This window comes from Meleagris gallopavo, chromosome 1 (genome assembly GCF_000146605.3).
Source record: "Meleagris gallopavo isolate NT-WF06-2002-E0010 breed Aviagen turkey brand Nicholas breeding stock chromosome 1, Turkey_5.1, whole genome shotgun sequence".
NCBI lineage: Eukaryota > Metazoa > Chordata > Aves > Galliformes > Phasianidae > Meleagris > Meleagris gallopavo.
The window spans coordinates 136,221,595-136,239,325 of record NC_015011.2 but is presented as its reverse complement, the minus strand read 5'-3'; the positions used below and the strand labels follow the sequence as shown (position 1 = coordinate 136,239,325).

Sequence of the window (17,731 nt, the reverse complement as noted above, 5' to 3'; positions counted from 1 at the left end):
ACGAAAGAAAAGAAAAGAAAAGAAAAGAAAAGAAAAGAAAAGAAAAGAAAAGAAAAGAAAAGAAAAGAAAAGAAAAGAAAAGAAAAGAAAAGAAAAGAAAAGAAAAGAAAAGAAAAGAAAAAGAAAAAGAAAAAGAAAAAGAAAAAGAAAAAGAAAGCAAAAATGGAGTTCCAGCAATCTAAGGCAGAATTTTCTTCTTTTAACTTAGTATTTGTTCCTGAAGAGTGTAGTAATTGTGACAACTTTGCTTTCTGGCCTTCAGACTCCTACAAGCAGATGTCCTCATGAAAATCTACTCTATCCCTTTGTCTTTTATTCTGTATACTGACAGAGGAGATTAGCAGATTTTTATTTTTAGTTTTTAAATATCTTCATATCACTTGGGAGCTTTTATTTCAAAATAGCACAGGTTTTTTTTTTCACAGATCAATCTCCTGTTTACTGTTTAGCATCTTCAGCCTCTACAGTTTTGAGTAATACTTCATTTTTTGTCACATACTAAGATATTTGTTGTCTGTGCATTTATTTACTACCAGTCATTTCTGTACTTTCCCTCTTAGTGTACAGGATGAAGGACTGTGGTTTCCTGAAAAAATACACTGAAAGTACATCTACATGGATTTTGAGAGTGTACGCTTGCTATTTTTGAAATTACTCTGTAACCAATACATATCATTAACATTTTACAGAATCCATAACTGGAAATTAATTTAAGTAATATAGTAAGTATCATTAGAAAATCCGGTATCTCTCATAGCTGACAGGGTTGGAGCTTTTTGAGCTCTTGCACCGAAAATTAACAGAGCTAATTGATCTGATGGTTCCTACCTCATTTGACTTACTGCTGCATTTGTAAACTATATTAGGACCAAAGATTAAAACAAGCAAGTATAATTTATGCTGCTGTTTGAGGCTCACACTTATCTGCATATTCTCTGAAAGAGGTACACATTGCAGTATGAATTTTGTCCTGGCATGTTTAAGTAAAACCTACCTTGAAATTAGTAGAAAGATTCTGTTTTCAAATTGTTGAGACTAAGAATTTTTTTTCATGCTCATCCTTTTTTTTTTTTATTTAAGGAAGTAATTCAAAAGTTTACTGTATTCTACAAATGATTTGTATGCTTTCACTTTGCAGTGCTGCAAGCCTGCTTGCAACTGATTGCAGACAGCAAAAGTGATATCCAACAGAAAGGTAGGAATATATTCCACGGTTGATAGCTAACTTTTCTATGCCCTATTTTATCTAGCTTCAAAGCAGTAAATGAGTTATCTGGCCTGATTTAAAAATAAAATAATAAAATAAAATAATGAAGTGTCTGCATCTGGACAGTTCTTGCAAATGTCCTCTTTTAAGGGGGAAATCCAGTGAGACTGGAAGTCTTAACTAAAAGTCAGCTTTCTTAACTTTCGGCAGATGAAAACTGGGGAAGTAAATTTGTGGGTTGGCGTTCTGTTTTGCTTTTCAATTATTCCAAAATTTTTATTTCTTTTAGATGATTCAAGCATTGTCCCTTGGCTTCTGAGCTTTAAGCGTGGAACAGCTCTGGAAGAACAGGGAAATAAAATAGTGATCAAAGAAACAGGATATTTTTTCATATATGGCCAGGTAAGAAAGCTCAGTTCACTTCAGCATCTGGCTTTTAAAGGATTTTTAATGTCTCCATACAAAATGTTTGAAGTCCGTACCTCTTCATCCTGCAGGTTTTATATACTGATACAACATTTGCAATGGGACATCTAATACAGAGGAAGAAAGCTCATGTGTTTGGTGATGATCTCAGCTTGGTGACATTATTTCGTTGCATCCAAAATATGCCACAGTCTTATCCGAATAATTCTTGCTATACTGCTGGTAAACATCTAAATTTTTTCTTTCTGTTGTTGGCAAATAAACTGTATTAAATGGAATCTGCAGTGGTGGGTGATTAAGGATTGTGAGAGTTATAAACAAAATGAACCGCATTCATGGAGCCAGTCAATTGCAAAACTGCAGAATACTTTCGAAAAGTATGGCTTTATATAAAGCCTCAACAGTTGGACTTTACGCGTGTAATTAGATGATCTCAGCAATTCCCCTCTCTCCATTAACCTTATAAAATGATTGGATACTTTGGTGCTTTCACAGTTAAATGCCTGAAGCAGACAAAAGGAGTACATGCTGTCCTAGAAGAAAACTGAGCTTAACTTAGATATTGAATTCTTCATTTGAGTATGCCAGCAAAATTTTTAAGAGCATGCTTGAATTTTAGTCACCCAATTTTTACACCCCTCGCTTTTCAAGAATGTTCATTATCAGCTTAAATCTCTACTCCTAATAATTACTGCAGATTTATTATTTGGTTAGATGAAAAAGAGTTAATTTCTGTGAAGAGATTTTTGATCGCACTAATCAGAAACACCACAAAAGAAGACCCATTAAAATCTTCAATGCAAGTCCAGTAAGCTCAGTGCATAATATGTATGTATTTTCCTGCTGTAGCATTTCAGGAATTATTGTCTAGGCCTATCAAACCACATCCCGTAGCTCTTATCTGTCTGTCTTTCTTCTTTGCTCAGGGATTTGGGGACTTCCAGCTTTGTTATTTTCTAGCAAGGTCTCTGTGAATAAAAGCCATCCTTTTTTTCAATACTTTGTGTAAAATCTGGGTAACATTCAGTAACAGGAGCTGACTGTTGGTGGCTGGGTGGCACTAAACAAATGGGACTGGGAACGAATTTTTTTTTCCCTCACAGAAATTGAGGCTTTCCAGACTTCATGCCCTTCCATCCACATATTTGGACATCACAACTACTTTCAATTTCATTATTGTTTTGTCCCACCCTTGTATTATGCTCCCTACCTCCACCACTTCTTTCTTAACTAGGATCTCTACTCCATCCTGCCACTTTATGATTCTTACTTTCCCACCACTTGCTTTCACCTGGAAAACCAAATCTTGTTGCAGCATCTCATGCTGTTGAGCATGTATTGCTGCAGAAGTCACTTTTGCTCCCAGTTCAGTGACTGCAGCATGAAAGCTAGGTGCTTTCAGTTATCATATCAGCTGATGTGTGGCTTGAAGGAAATAGACTTCTGAGTTCCGCAGTTGCAGTGGGTCACCTGATGTCTGCTAACTTCACTTGGTTGGTAAAGCTGATGAAATCTCCCCCATAAGCGTGGGAACAGAGCCATCTAAGACCAACAATGCCTGGTGCTGACCTGGCTGCCACACCACCATGAGATGAGCAATCTGGGCGCACTGCAGTTGTGTGATTTTTTTTTATTATTTTTGATTTTTTTTTTTTGGCAGTGTTTGCTTAAGTGAACTGACACACTGAGTACAGAATGGAATTGCTAAGGAAAGGAGGGTGGATCCAGCTCCACAGAGGCTGTCAAGTATAAGATTTGGGTGGTCTGAACTACCTAAGGTTGTGCCTAAAGACAAAACGAGCGCTTGTTACAAGTAACAAGCCATGCTTAGATTTGTTTGATGATACGCAATGACTTTTTCAAGAACTTTTATGAAAATAATGTCTGTGAAATATTAACTAAAAATATTCCAAATCTTTTGTCAGGCATTGCAAAATTAGAAGAAGGAGATGAACTTCAACTTACAATACCACGAAGAAGAGCTAAAATATCCTTGGATGGAGATGGTACTTTTTTTGGTGCAGTTAGACTCCTCTGAAGCCCTTTATTTTTGTAACTATGCTTAGTGCAATTTTCTTCTTCTTCCAATGTCAAAGAAAAAAGAAATTGAATTCTACTATAACTGCCAATTCAGTCTCTTTCTTTCCGCCATCAGCTTCTGAAATCTATTCTTTGGTCTAATAAGCAAACCCAAAACAGGAAGTAGACCAGACGTACTTGTAAGATAAAAATGTCACGTGATTACCAGAAAGACAATTTATTTTACACAATGGGAGACTCTAAACAACAGCTGTAAGGACGTGGTTTTTTGGCTTTGAAGTAAGTTTCAGTGAAGCAAATCAAAGAAGGAGTTGACCACAAAGTATAGCATGAACACAGGACCATTGTGCTTTTATACAGAAATGGAAAACTAAAATACAAGTGCATCTTACTTTGCTTTGTTAAAAAAAAAAAAAACAACCCTAAAAAAAAACCTCTGAAGCTAGAGTACAAGGAAGGATAATGAAACAGTATATTCCTCATCATAAAATAGTGGTGTCAGCTAGTTTCTGTTTATTTTTGTTGTTTGTTTCTTAGTTTGACATAGAGATTTATTTTGGGAAGGAAAAAAATCTAAAAGCACAGGATAATGAAGCAAATGCTCGTAAGTATGTAGAATGGTTGCCACTGCCTTGCTTCTTCCCTGAGGACAAAAGGACATTACTAAAATCTATTAGTATTTACTAATTAAGATGAGTTTTACTGGAAATAAGGTATATAAGATGCTTTGACAGCTCAGTCTTCAGGGAATATGTGCATCATGTATCTAAACAAGTTGGGCATAGAAAGAAACACAATGAAATTAGGCACAGTACAGTAGTACAAATTGGATTCTGACTTCATAGTTTCTGCACTCATATACATATATGTGTATTCTGTGTGTATAAATATACATATGCAGTATATATATATATAAATATGAAAGTATATACACACATATATGAGCCTTTGGCACTTAGGTATAGTATCCTATCTTTTTTTGGACAGCTTATCCAATGGAAATATTGCTGCATACATATTTGTTATATTTGTCTTGGTTTTGCTATTATCCATGCAAAGGAATACTGTAAAAACAAAAATCCAACAAATATGGAACCAGCCATACAACTAATAAAATACATTTATTGCCCATAGATCTGGCCTCAATCACTAGGATAGATATAGATACTTCTGTGCAGTTTTGAAGAAGAGGCTCTTCAGGGGAGACCTGATAGGAGCTTTTCAGTCTCTTACAGGAGGCTATAAGGAAGAAGGGACAGACTTTCTAGCAGAGTCTGTGGTGACAGGAGAAGAGGAAATGGTTTCAAACTAAACAAGGGGAGATTTAGACTGGATATAAAGAAGAAATTTTTTTACAATTAGGGTGGTGAAGCACTGGCACAGGTTGCCCAGAGATGACATGGATGCTCCATCCTTAGAGACATGCAAGATCAGACTGGACAGGGCTCTGGGCAACTTTATTCAGCTGTAGGTGTCTCTGTTCATTGCAGGATAGTTGGACTAGATGACCTTTAGAGGTCTGTTCCAGCTCAACATTTCTATGATTCTATGGGGAAATAAATAAATAAATAAATAAATAAATAAAATAAAATAATAAAAAATAAAATAAAACAGCCAACCAACACAAAAGTAGATCAGTAGAAGAACAGATTTTTTTGTTCCCTCTTATCTGTTCACATTGTTCAGATTTTTTTCTTTCTCCACCCAGAAATCCATATGTACTGCATTTAATAGGGTGGTTCAGGACTTCTGGGAGCTACTGTAATTAAAACATTGAATACTTATACCACTGGTCTGCAAAGAAATATGAACGTGATAATGAAATGGGTAAAACAATAAGAGCCATAGTATTGAACTGTGCTTCACTTGAAAATGCATTTTTAGATATTGAGAATTTTGTCATAAAATCTCATTTAGTAAAGAAAAGTTGCTTTGTATATTGCAGTACCCTTGCCTGTTTTTATAAATAGTGCTGACTGATTTGATTGAGTTCTTAAGGTGATAGAAAATAAATAAAACAGATTTGAAGCCAGGAGTTATGGACTGTGGTGAACTAATGAAAGAATTAATTCAACTCCTCTGTGCTTCAAAAAGACATTTCAGCAATAAGGGTATGTGCATTGGGTTACCATACCAAGATTTTTGTGAGGCCTAAGCTTTCAAAATGTATGAAAGACCTCTGTATACAAATATATAAAAATATCTGTTCTTTATTTATGTATCCTGGAGGTAAAAGTGAATTTTATTATTATTTTGTAACTGCAATACTAAGTTTTCAAGAAAGAGGTCTGAAATCCTCTACTGGAGTCCTCAGTTCAGCCGAAGTTTGTGTGATGCTGCATGTAAATAAAGCATTATTAGCATGCACAAAGCTAGCTGGCTCTTATTACTGAAGTACATTAAAGAAGTGCACAGACTCGTGAATCAGATTGTTTTTGGTTTTAGTGTTGAATGTTTATATGAAAAAAAAGTTATTGAAAAGTTATTGTTTTCTCTTAGACTTGATGTTTAAATGTGCAAAATTACCTTTTGGTATGTAAGTTTTCCCTAGGATTTTAGTAGGCTTGTGTATCCTTCATGTAAGCCAATTCTGAAACACAGTGGATTGGCACCATATAAGATGTAGCTTTGATACTTTATTTTAATAAAGTAATATTTTAAATATTTTATATTTGTTATGTATTATATCTGTATTTTAAGCATATGGCATAAAGTCTGTGAAGCAAAATCTGTTGTTGTCACTGCTCCTTTTCCTGATTGTACTTCTTCCTTCTGGTGCTAGCAAACATGGTCAGTGCAGAACTTTGAAAAGGGTTTGGGGTGTGGTATGACTCTGTGAGGAAAGATTTCAAAAACTGCTCCCATCCTACAGTGGAATGGGACTGAACTTCAAGTTTCTTCGCCAAAAAATTTGAACTATGAAAACTCCCATGTGTACAGATAGTGCTAGTCAACAGGCTGGTCAGATATCTCTACTGATTTTGTTGTTGGGTTAGTTTGCTGCTGGCTTCCTGAGAAAACTTATCTTCTTAAAATTGACCTGCTTCTGCACAAGGCTGAAGTTTAAAAGGCCAGCATTTTCAGACTAAGGCAGGAAGAAAAGGCGAATACGTAATTCCTGATGGTTCTGCTAACAAACTGATGATAGATGAGATAACAAAGTACATCCAGTCCACAACTGTATTTATGTTTCAGTTTGTGGGAGTTGCTGAAACTTCCTGCATTTGATAAATGGTATTTAAATATATGGTAGGTAATAAGAAGTATCGAGTTGATTCATATAGTACACTCATTAAGGATGTTTAACATTTGTTCCTGCAAATACAACAAACTGCAAGTAATATGTTTTTGTTATTCATGTGATAAGCAGCATCACTGCAAACATAAGGGATTTGAATATTTTGTTTACAATACATTTTCATGGACATGTGCAATTGTATCATTCTTTTAGGCTCATTGTGTTACAGAACCTGAGGTTATGTCAGGCTAGCAGCCAGTTACTAGTGGTGTTCCACAGGGCTCTATTTCAGGGCCAGTACTTTTTAATGTTTTCATCAGTGGTTTGGATGCAGGACATGATGGTACACTAAGTAAGTTTGTGGATGACACTAAATTGGAACGAACTGTTGACTCCCTGAAGGGTAGAGAGACTCTGCAGAGATCTTGACAAAGATCCCCAGAGAGAGCTGGGGAATCACTAACTGCATGAAGTTCGACAAGAGGAAATGCTTAGTTCTGCACCTGGCATGAGGCAACCTTGGAACCCCAGTATAAACTGGGGGATGACAGTCTGAAGATCAGTCCCACAGAAAGGGATCTGGGTGTTCTGGCTGATGGCAAGTTGCGCATGAGGCAGCAGCGTGCCCTGGCAGCCAGAAAGGCCAACCATACCCTGGGTTGCATCAGACAGAGCACTGCCACGGGATGAGGGAAGGGGTTGTCCCGCTGTGCCCTGTGCAGCTTCACCTCCAGCACTGCGTGCAGGTTTGGGTGGCACAGTACAGGAAAGACATAAAACTATTAGAGGGTGTCCAAAGGAGGGCTATGAAGAAGGTGAAGGGTCTAGAGGGCAAGATGTATGAGGAGCAGCTGAAGTCCTTTAGTGTGTTCAGCACGGAGCAGAGGAGGCTGAGGGGAGGCCTCGTAGCAGCTCCACATCTCCTCTGTGCTCTCTGGTGACAGTGACACAAGGGAATGGCATGGAACTGTGTCAGGAGACGATCAGGTTGGAAAAGGTCCTTCATCAGAGGGTGGTGGGCATTACCCTAGGCTGCTGCAGTTCAAGGAGCATTTGGATAGCACTCTCAGACATAGGGTTTGAACACCGAGTGGTGCTGTATGCCAGGAGCTGGACTCAATGATATTTCTTGCATCTCTTCCAACCTGGGATATTCTATAACTTCCTTGTTAATGATGGACAATTGACAGATACATCACTGCTTTGAAACATGAATTTTAAAATTTAAAATGAAAATATGTTATGTAATGTGCAGTCATACACAAGGGTCTTCTTTTTCTGAGCATTTCTCAAATTGCTCAGCATCTGCAATAGTAATAACTTAATTTCAATTGTCCAATAATTGTGCCAAGCTTATACTACTGTATATCTGGTTTATGTCTTAGGTTGAATTATCTTGGACAACTTCAACACCCAAAGTTCTGCTGTTCTAAAAAATAAATCAGGGAAAATGCATCATTCTGATTATTTTTTAATTATTTGACTACTTTTTCTTATTAAAGGTCAGGATAATGCTTTGAAAGAAGAAATGTCTGTAATGTGGGTTTCTCTCTGTTTTAAGCAGGGTTGCTGTTTTTTCATCCTTTCTTCTTGTCTTTCTTCTGTACTCACACTTGACCAAGGTGTGTGCTTTTGAAGGATGTTTTATGCTTGCTCATTTAAAGACTATACTGTCTCCACAGAATTTTCATCAATGAAGGGAGGAAAGTTTGCAGTTGTTTCATCTCTTGGCTAGTCTTTGGGTTAGAACCATTAGTGAGATCTGAGGTTGTCTTTGAAGCTCAGTCTGGGCAGCAGAGAGAAGGAAGATGATGCAAACACAGGGAAGAGAGAAGCTAAATATTTGATGTAGAAAGGATTTCATGGAATTGCAGATTGCATAGATCTTAGAGGTGATGGGGAGAAACAAACTAGATTTGGATTTGGAGTAAAGAAACTGGAGGGAAGATAATTAGGATTTGATTGTGATGGCAGAGAAATATAAGTGCATGAAAGGATCTGTCTCTGAAAAACCTGGTAACTAAATGAAGTTAGGCAAAGATTGCAGCTTTGTGGAAAAGAGCCAACAGTTCTTGCAGTAAAGCAAGCTAAAAATAAGTCCATGAGGAGTCGTGTCAGAGATGAAAGCTAGCAGCATACATAACTGTATTATCCAGTAGATTACGGGAAGGGTTTATTCTCTTTCTTTGGCACATTTCAGAGTATATGAGGGACATTCCATCCAGTTTAGGCACACTATACCTCAAATACAAGAAAGATAGTGAGAAACTTGGAGGGAGTCCTTTGAAAGGCAAGGGGATAGTTGGAGTGGAGCACACATCTGCTCTACAATTTGGGACTGAGGTAAGTGTGTTTGCCGAGCCCATAGACAAGGCAAGGGGGTTCTAATAGCAGCCTTATAACACAAAGAAGTTGTCAAGAAAACAGAGTCATATCCTTTCAGAGGTCTACAGCTGTTTCAGAAGAGACAATGAGCTCAAATCAAACTGGGAAGTTCAAACTTGACATCAGGAGAAAGTCATTACCATAGGGACAGCCAGGCATTGGAAGTTGCCCTGAAAAGCTATGGAATCTTTGTTCCCAAAGATTTCCAAAACCTTAAAACTTGGAGAAGTTTCTAAATTCAGTGTTAATACTACTTTGAACTGATGTTGCAAATGATCCATTAGTGATTCTGTGGTAAGAAATTAGAAGATGTGAAAGGAGAGAAAGGACTGAGACTTGAGGGAACAGAGAAGGTTCTGCTGGTATAAGAAGTGTTCTTTTCCTGAGTACAAATGAAACTTGGATTCCTCAGTGTGTGCTTCAGTAGTGTCAGCAAGTATTTCTGTAATGCATAGCGCAGGTTCCAATTAAGCACAGCAAGCTGCTAGCAGTCATCAGATAATACATGACCTGAAATTCAAGTGTGTAAATTGAATCAAAATGTGTATTGGCCAACTAATAATCTTCATTCACTCACTCACGAGGTTTCTTTGGCTTATTTTCCTCTCCTTCCCACCCTACTTCATTCAGTAGATAGAAGATATTTACTTCATCCCATGGGAAACAGGATATTGATGGAAACTGTTTTAAGATGGGCCTCAGCCTAATTCTCAGAAATATTGGAAGGAAGTGGTAAATGAGGCAGAACATGTCAGAACAAAAATTATGATGGCCTATTTAAATAAGAACTGCGTTCCCTTTCTGTCTGTAAGAAGTGAAAAGCCATATTTACTTTCCACAGATGATTGTTGTTGTTGTTATTGTTATAATTATTACTTTAATTCTGGAGTTATTTCAAATCTGACTTAGAACTATTTATCCCCAAATCTATTTTCATAAGCTTCTGTTCTACAGATCCTGTCTCTGATCCTGATGGGCATTAATCACTCTGATAGCTGCAGGATCTCTCCATGTATAGATGAGTTCCCCTTCTGGACTGAGTTCAGGAAGGGTACTCACCTCCCAGATCTTTGTGTCTTGGGGAAGAGTCATGATGAACTTCCTCCAAACAAGTGACTGCCACATCCAGTGGCAATACCCAACAACCCTTTCAGAATTCTAAGCTGTGTTCCTTCTAGACCTCATTTCCATTTTGGTAAAAATTCCTTTGGTCTGAAATACTTTCAACCTGCTGGGCTCCACAGACTGGTGTTTTTGATGACTCTCTACTTGGTCTAAAACTTTCCAAGCTGCCCTTGTCTTCACCACAATGTTCCTTAAACCAGATTTTTCACAGGTGGTCACTCATTGAATGTTCCTCATTTTCTGGTTGACTGAGTGGTGTCCTTGTGATCTGGTTTGCAGAAGTGTTGAAATTCACAGCTGCAACTAAAATTAGCTGTTCTCTGAGTATATGAAGAGCTGTACGATTCTGCTTATAAATACTACAGCAACAAATATTCTGAAAAAGCCATGGGGGAAAGAAATTCTGATCTAGAGGCAGAATTAGTTAAGATTATGCAGTCAGACAAAGAAGTATCCTTTGGAAAGAGTAGGAGGAAAAATTCTTAAATCATCAGTTGGGTGTTGAACCATATGTGCACTTAGTGTGATAGGGATCTTTATGGGAAAGCCAACGTGAAGCTATATAAAGTAGCTTCTGTTATATATACGAGGAAGTAGGACTGAGGTTATGAAGTCAGTTTTGGCTCATCCTCACTGTAAGCATTTAAAATTTGCATCGGAAGATTTGATGGCACTGAACACAGAAGATCTTCAGGGTCCTCCTCCAATTTCATGCAGTAAAAGGTAAACTGCACTCCCCCCAGCCTTTGCAGGAACTACTATATGTAGATATGGAAGAAGTAGTGATTCCACCTGTGCTCAGTCAGTGTTCATATCCCCACTAAGGGAATTAGAAGACAACCACTTCATAGTTACTGACATCACTGGCGAGCAACCCTAGCACTTTTAAAGCAGGAAGAGTAAAGGGGAAGAACTGTTGGAGAACAGAAGATACTCACTGTCCAGTGGCAGACTGCTGGCGCAAGTTTTCTTAACTTTGTTTGTGCTCTGTATGAAAAAGGCACAAGAATGAGAGGTTTGAAAGTCTGATTTACAATAATCACCCTACTGAATTGTCCACTAACAGGAGATTCGCATCCTCCCCAGGCCACAAGCAAGAAAGAGATGGTAAGAGGGAAATGAGTAGATAGAATGGAGAGGCATGCCTACTGCTGTATTGGGTGGGAAGAGATGAGAAAGGCAAGGCAACAGCAAGATTGAAGGTGCTTTGCCAACAGTGAAAGCAAGAGAAGCATGTGGTCTACCGTTTTTTTCCGTCACTTATTTCCTCTTTCCACCTGTTTCTATCGTTTTAGCAATGCCAAGCTTAGGGAGATGAAGTCCCTCACTCTGATGCAGGCAGTCGCTCGCCCGCCAGAGGGCAGCGGTGCCCGCAGTATGAGGCATTCCCATCTCTGGCAGAATCGCAGTACATATACATATATACATATATTTCCTGTGTTCCATATGCAAAAGTTTTCCCCAGGCAGTACATACATATACAATACTCCTCCCCAAAATTATTAGCATAGAATCCTTCCTTCTTCAGTGATTTTGGGTGGGGATCTCAAGACTCTCAAGGATGAAGTAAGCACTGTTCCTCATGACTGCAGATTGCCCTCCTCTTGTTTTCCCCAAAATAACAACAATAAAAAATGTTTGGAGGTAAAACTGTTCAGTTCATATTCTTTTACAGAAGTCAGAAACAAAGCAATGTATTGATTTGTTAAAGTCATATAATTAACTAGCCATCAATTAAGTATGTTTTCAGGATCAATTTCAACAGACAAACCACAGTATTCAACACTTGAAAAATGTAAATAATGCCTTCAGATTTTTAAGTGCCATTTATAACATGCTGAGCAGAACTCAGCCCCCACACACACTTCCACTGACATCCCCCTTGTGCATAGCCCTCCTGTGGAGCAGATGAGTGCCCCTGCCTTGTGTCTGTCCCCATGTCTCTTCCTGTACCCATGGGCCCACGCACTGGTGACAAAGGCACCGTGAGGTCCCCATGGCTTGGTGAGATGGCTGATGTCAGCCCCATTTACCTCTGTACTTTCTCCCCATTTCCCACTCTCAGTACAAATTTCCATCTCTGTTCTATTCTTCTTTGCAGGCTGATTGCTTCTGTGTCAAAAATCTCTCTGTGATTTGCTTGTTGCCTTTTAGTTTTACTGATGATCCTTTTCCTCTTCAGCAAAATTGGATAGGTTTGCCTGCGATCTTTTGTCACTTTTTATTCCCCGCCTCAAGCTCCCTGTATTGTACCAGCTGTTGTAATCCAGGCTGTTTTGTAAAGGGGTACCATGCAAGCACTCTCCACTACTCATAGTTTACATATGAAAATTAGTTTATTGGAGTCTCTCAATTCCTTTTAAATTGGATTAGGCATGTTCACTTTTCTTTCTACTTGGTTGCTTTTGTTTTCTCTCTTTCAGGATACGGTCACAAATCTCAGTCATGTCAGACCTGCACAAATACATGTGGTATTGCTTTACCTCAACTTTGCAAAGAGAGCCTCTGCTTAGCAAAAAAAAGTTATAAGGTGCCCTGTATAGCTTGTTGTGAGCATCCCCAGCAGAAGCAGAAGTGGTGAGTTCTGGCTCTGTACCCATCTACTTGCACCTGCCAATGAAGTTAGCACTGTCTCCCTCACCTGTCAAATTAAGGCTCCAATTCTGTACCACTCAGTGGAGTTTTCATGCATTTTTCTAAACCCACAAAAATCTCAATTCAACTGCTTACCCACTCATTTGCAAAACACTTCCCTACGGGCAAGCTCAGATCAAGATCTCTGAACAGACAGTTAGAAAATTCCTATGTAAACTCTCTGTGACAGCATCACCCCTTCCCGCCACACAAAAAAAAAAAACCCACAACTTGTTTTCAGAACTCCTGGATAGAGGAGTTCATGAAAACTGAACATCAGGACAAGTTATAGAAAGTCACCAAAAGCATGATTCAGATAAAATACAAATAATTTCAGTCCAAGTGCATGATTCACCTTAGTTCCATATAACTATTTAGGCAGCCAAGTAATAGCAGAGTCTTTATGCTTTCAGCTCTCCTTGGCTAAAGCTCCCTCACGTCTAATGTTCTGCCAGTGTACATACCTCGACACAGCTAAATGACTGTCTCAGTACTTATCTCAAGTGTAAATCTGTTTGACATTCATAAACTAATCACCCCTACTTATGACAGCTCTAAGCATGGCACATTTTTATTCCGAAACATGGCCACAAGAGAAGGAAGTGGTGGCCTGATCTTATTATACACAATAGCTTAGTGGTTTCTACACTTGCTGAAGAAATAAGGCACAGAAAGTTCAATGTTCACATTAGACTGGGAGGGGAAGCAAACATCTCTAAGGTCTCCTCTCTAACACTGCCTGCATTGAAGGGAAGGAGCAAGGCCAACTCTCACAGCTGAAGGCAGGATGTGAGGACAGAAACTGTGACGGTGAAATTCAGTCTTACCTGAATACTAAAATCAATAAAGAAGTGCTGCAGCGTCTGATGCACAGACTCAGATGTGAATGATCCAAATCGTTTATAACAAGTTCTCACATCACTTATATACCTTCACAAGTTTTCTTTTTCTAGCTTTCCCATCCATGTAGGGCTCATGGTAGTCCCCTGCTTAACTGATGTAAATGAAGAATTAGATAAAGTAGTATCAGGTATCCGACAGATAGCACGCAACACCAAATCGTTCACTTGTTCAAGGCATTGCCTATCCATCTGTACCTGGGCCTGAAGTGTTGCCCAGACCCCGAAGTGTTGCCCAGACCCCCTTCCCCATGAGTTCCTCCATGCCAATATGATTTAAGTTATTCAAATTATTCATAGCCTGCATGGTAGCCTGCTCTCGGTATTCAGTCATAAACATAGTATATTGCATGGGAGACAGGATCGTTCGTAACAGAATTTTCCAATCATGAGGAGTCATAACATAACTGTCACCAACTGCAACGAAAAGGTTATATGCAAAGGCAGACTGAACTCCATAATCTCTCACTGACTTCCTTAGCTCCTTTACTGCCTCATAAGGCAGGGATTCCCACTGGGGGAGCTGATTTGGATGATACATCACAGGAAAGGCTTGCATCGTATCAGCATCACCCCGTAATATTGCTTCTTTTCTGCATTTCTCTAATGCACCGTAGTACGTTGTAGAAGAATTTGTCTTTCCCGCATTCTTCAAATTATCATCACGAGGGAAAATGCTCGGTTTGTCTTCCGGACCTACTGGACCAGGATTTAAAAGTTCCTCTGGTTCCGATCCGTCCTTGTCTTTAACCAACTTACACGCAGGCTGCAGAGACTCAGCAGCAGTCAATGTACGCGGGGTGGAGGAAGGGAGCCAGGCGGCTGGCGTCGGGGGCGGAGCGGAAGGCAGCAGCGACGGGAGGGGTTGCGATTTCTCTTCTCCGCAGCCAGGGGTGGGGTCGGGGCCGCGGATCGAATGCGGACCAGGGCTGCTTTCTGCATCGAAGGATAGCGGCGGGGGTGGGAAGGAGGGCGATGGGGAATAGACGGAAGAAATTCTTCCTTGTCGAATTTGTTTAAGCCTTTCCATTATTTGGTGCCAAACAGGTAAAAGTTTAGCAGCCGTTCTGTCTTTAGTAATAGAAGCCCCCCGGAGTTTTGCACCAGTTTTGTCCCAAAGCTGTCCATCGAAAGAGAATCCAGTTTTCAGAAATTCAGGAACATTTTCGCTTATCCATTTGAGAAAAGTAACTGAGGCTGATTCTGAAACGTTAAAACTAACTGTAATGCTGCAAGATTTAGTTGGTTCCTTCGTTAGCGAACTCTCCATAGTTCCCGACTGCTCACCTTCCGTCCTGCAGAGCGGTGCGGGCGCGCTCCAAACAATCTCTCCGCAGTTCAGTCGGGCGGCTGAAAGAACTTCTTTCCTTTGAGGGTGACAGAACACTGGAGCAGGCTGCCCAGAGAGGCTGTGGAGTCTCCTTCTCTGGATATATTGAAAACCCACCTGGATGCTGTCCTGTGTGACTTGCTCTAGCGAACCTGCTTTAGCAAGTGGTTTAACTAAATCATGTCAGTTTTCAAAGATTATCTTTTGAAGAGGCATTATATGAAGAATCACAGAATTACAGAATTGTAGAGGCTGGAAGGGACCTCTAGAGATTATCTAGTCCAACAGGCAAAGTAGATTCCCTAGACCAAGTTGCAGAGGTAGGCGCCCAAGCAAGTCTTGAGCATCACCAGAGGAGGAGACTCCACAACCCCCCTGGGCAGCCTGTTCCTGTGCTCTGTCACCCTTATCCTGAAGAAGTTCTTATGCACATCTGTGCAGAACTTCCTATGCTTGTGTTTCTGGCCATTTCCCTTTTTCCTGCTACACACCACTGAAAAGAGTCTGACCTCTTCCCTTTGCCTCCCGCACCTTAGGTATTTATAGACATTGATCAGATCCCCTCTCAGTTTTCTTTTCTCAAGGCTGAACAGACCCAGTTCGCTCAGCCTTTCCTCATAAGAAGTGCTCCAGGCCGTTTAACCATCTTTGTGGCTTTCTGCTGAACTTCTTCCAGGAGATCCACGTCTTTTTTGTACTGGCGAGCCCAGAATTGGACATAATACTTTGGAAACATGCTGCCAAATTTGACATATATCAAGGAATGCTTCATAAAGACAAAACAGCAAAACTGAAAAAAGTATCAGCTCAATAAAATATTTTGGGAAAACTTAAAACTCAGTCTCTGTTATAAAAGCTAGTTACATGATAGGAAATCAGATTGCAAAAAAATCAAAACAGCTTACTGATGGTGAGTTTATTAAGCAGTATATAGAAAGCATGACAGATACAGTGTATCCTGATAAAAAGAACTGATTTTTCTAGAATCAGCTTGTCTCACCAGACTGTAGCCAGGCGAACTGAGTAAATAGGAAAATCTATCAAAAGAAATTTGGAGAGTAAAACTGCTAATTTCAAATTTTATGCTTTGGTGATAGATGAGAGTAGTGTTTCTACAGATACGGCTCAAATTGCCATTTTCACTGGTGGTATTGATAATGAACATATTGTCCCTGAAGAAATGGCTTTTTTGGTATCATTAAAAGACATAATGAATCTCCTCATTTTTATGAAACATTAAAAAAGACATTAAAGCGATTTTCTTTAACCTTTGTCAACATATCTGGTATAGCCAGTGATAATATTCTGGCATTGGTAAAAAAGGGGAGCTTAGAAAATTAATAGATGATGATGCAATTGCCACCAGAAACTAGGATTTGATGAAATATCACTGCATTGGACATCAAGAAAATTTATGTGCAAAAGCTTTAAAAATGAATAGTGTCATGCAAATAATCATCAAAGCTAAGAATTTCTTAAGGTCCAAGGGACTAAATTACTGCCAGTTCTAGGAGTTTCTTAAAAGTATGGATGTCGTTTACGATGTAATCATTTACTGTTCTGAAGGAAGGTGGCTAAGTCAGGGTGAAATGCTAAAAAGACTTCATGATTTGCAAAGTAAAATCAAGTCCTTTATGAAACCAAAATGAAAATTTGTGCCAGATTATGAATATTAAAAATAGCTTACAGATTTAGCATTTTTGGTGGACTTGACCGCTTAATTAAATGAGTTGAAGATGCATGTTTATTCATGCTATGTTTCAGAAAATAGCAGCAATTGAAATGAAACTTAAATTATGGCAAGCTCAAGTTATGGCAAATAATTCAACTTAAAGAAAAATTTGGTCACATCTCTCAGGAAGAGTAGCATTTCATCAAAAATCTATGACAAACATTTGGAGTGCTCATTAGGAATGGCAACCGCTCCCAACAAACCAGACTGGTACTTCAGTTTTTCAAAAACAAGCTCAAACATCCCACTAGTTTGTTATATATGTGGCTCTAGACAATTCCTGTTTGCTCAGTGTTGCCCAGACAAGCCAAAACGTTGGAGAGCCTGTGATTCTTGCCTGATACCTGCTGATGTGACAGTGTTGATGATCTAACGTAGTCACCTCACACGCACAGCAGGGGAGTTACTCTGTTTCTTCTCGGCAAAAGAGATATGGTATGAAAGAAATATCTGAACAGTACCAGCCTTGCCATGAGAAGTGGACACTCAGGCTGAAAGCATGTATGTCCATGCTGCAGTTCAGGGCTCAGGCTGCGGAGAATGCCTGGCCCTGTCACTGCTACAAGAGGGCAGCAGGGATATCACCGGTTTGCAGTGTGAGCAGGTGGATGATCAGCTCAGCCTGGTCGTAGAGGTAAAGGAAGAAGTAGAAAGGCTGAGGAGCATCCGGGATTGTAAGAGGGAGATTGATTGGTGTAGTCTGCCATCCCTACAG

At 39.4% G+C, this 17,731-nt stretch overlaps 1 protein-coding gene across 1 annotated transcript in view; it reads left to right on the top strand.

The window, feature by feature from the left end:
- The window catches only part of TNFSF13B (TNF superfamily member 13b), an 11,542-nt gene extending 7,452 nt beyond the window's left edge, over positions 1-4,090 (top strand). Inside the window, exons 3-6 of the mRNA XM_003203217.4 lie at positions 1,139-1,195; positions 1,497-1,609; positions 1,705-1,855; positions 3,559-4,090. Of these exons, the coding sequence (XP_003203265.1) occupies positions 1,139-1,195; positions 1,497-1,609; positions 1,705-1,855; positions 3,559-3,671 (434 nt within the window). The 3' untranslated portion in view covers positions 3,672-4,090. The remainder of the gene's footprint in view (positions 1-1,138; positions 1,196-1,496; positions 1,610-1,704; positions 1,856-3,558) is intronic.
- The last annotated feature ends 13,641 nt before the right edge of the window (positions 4,091-17,731 follow it).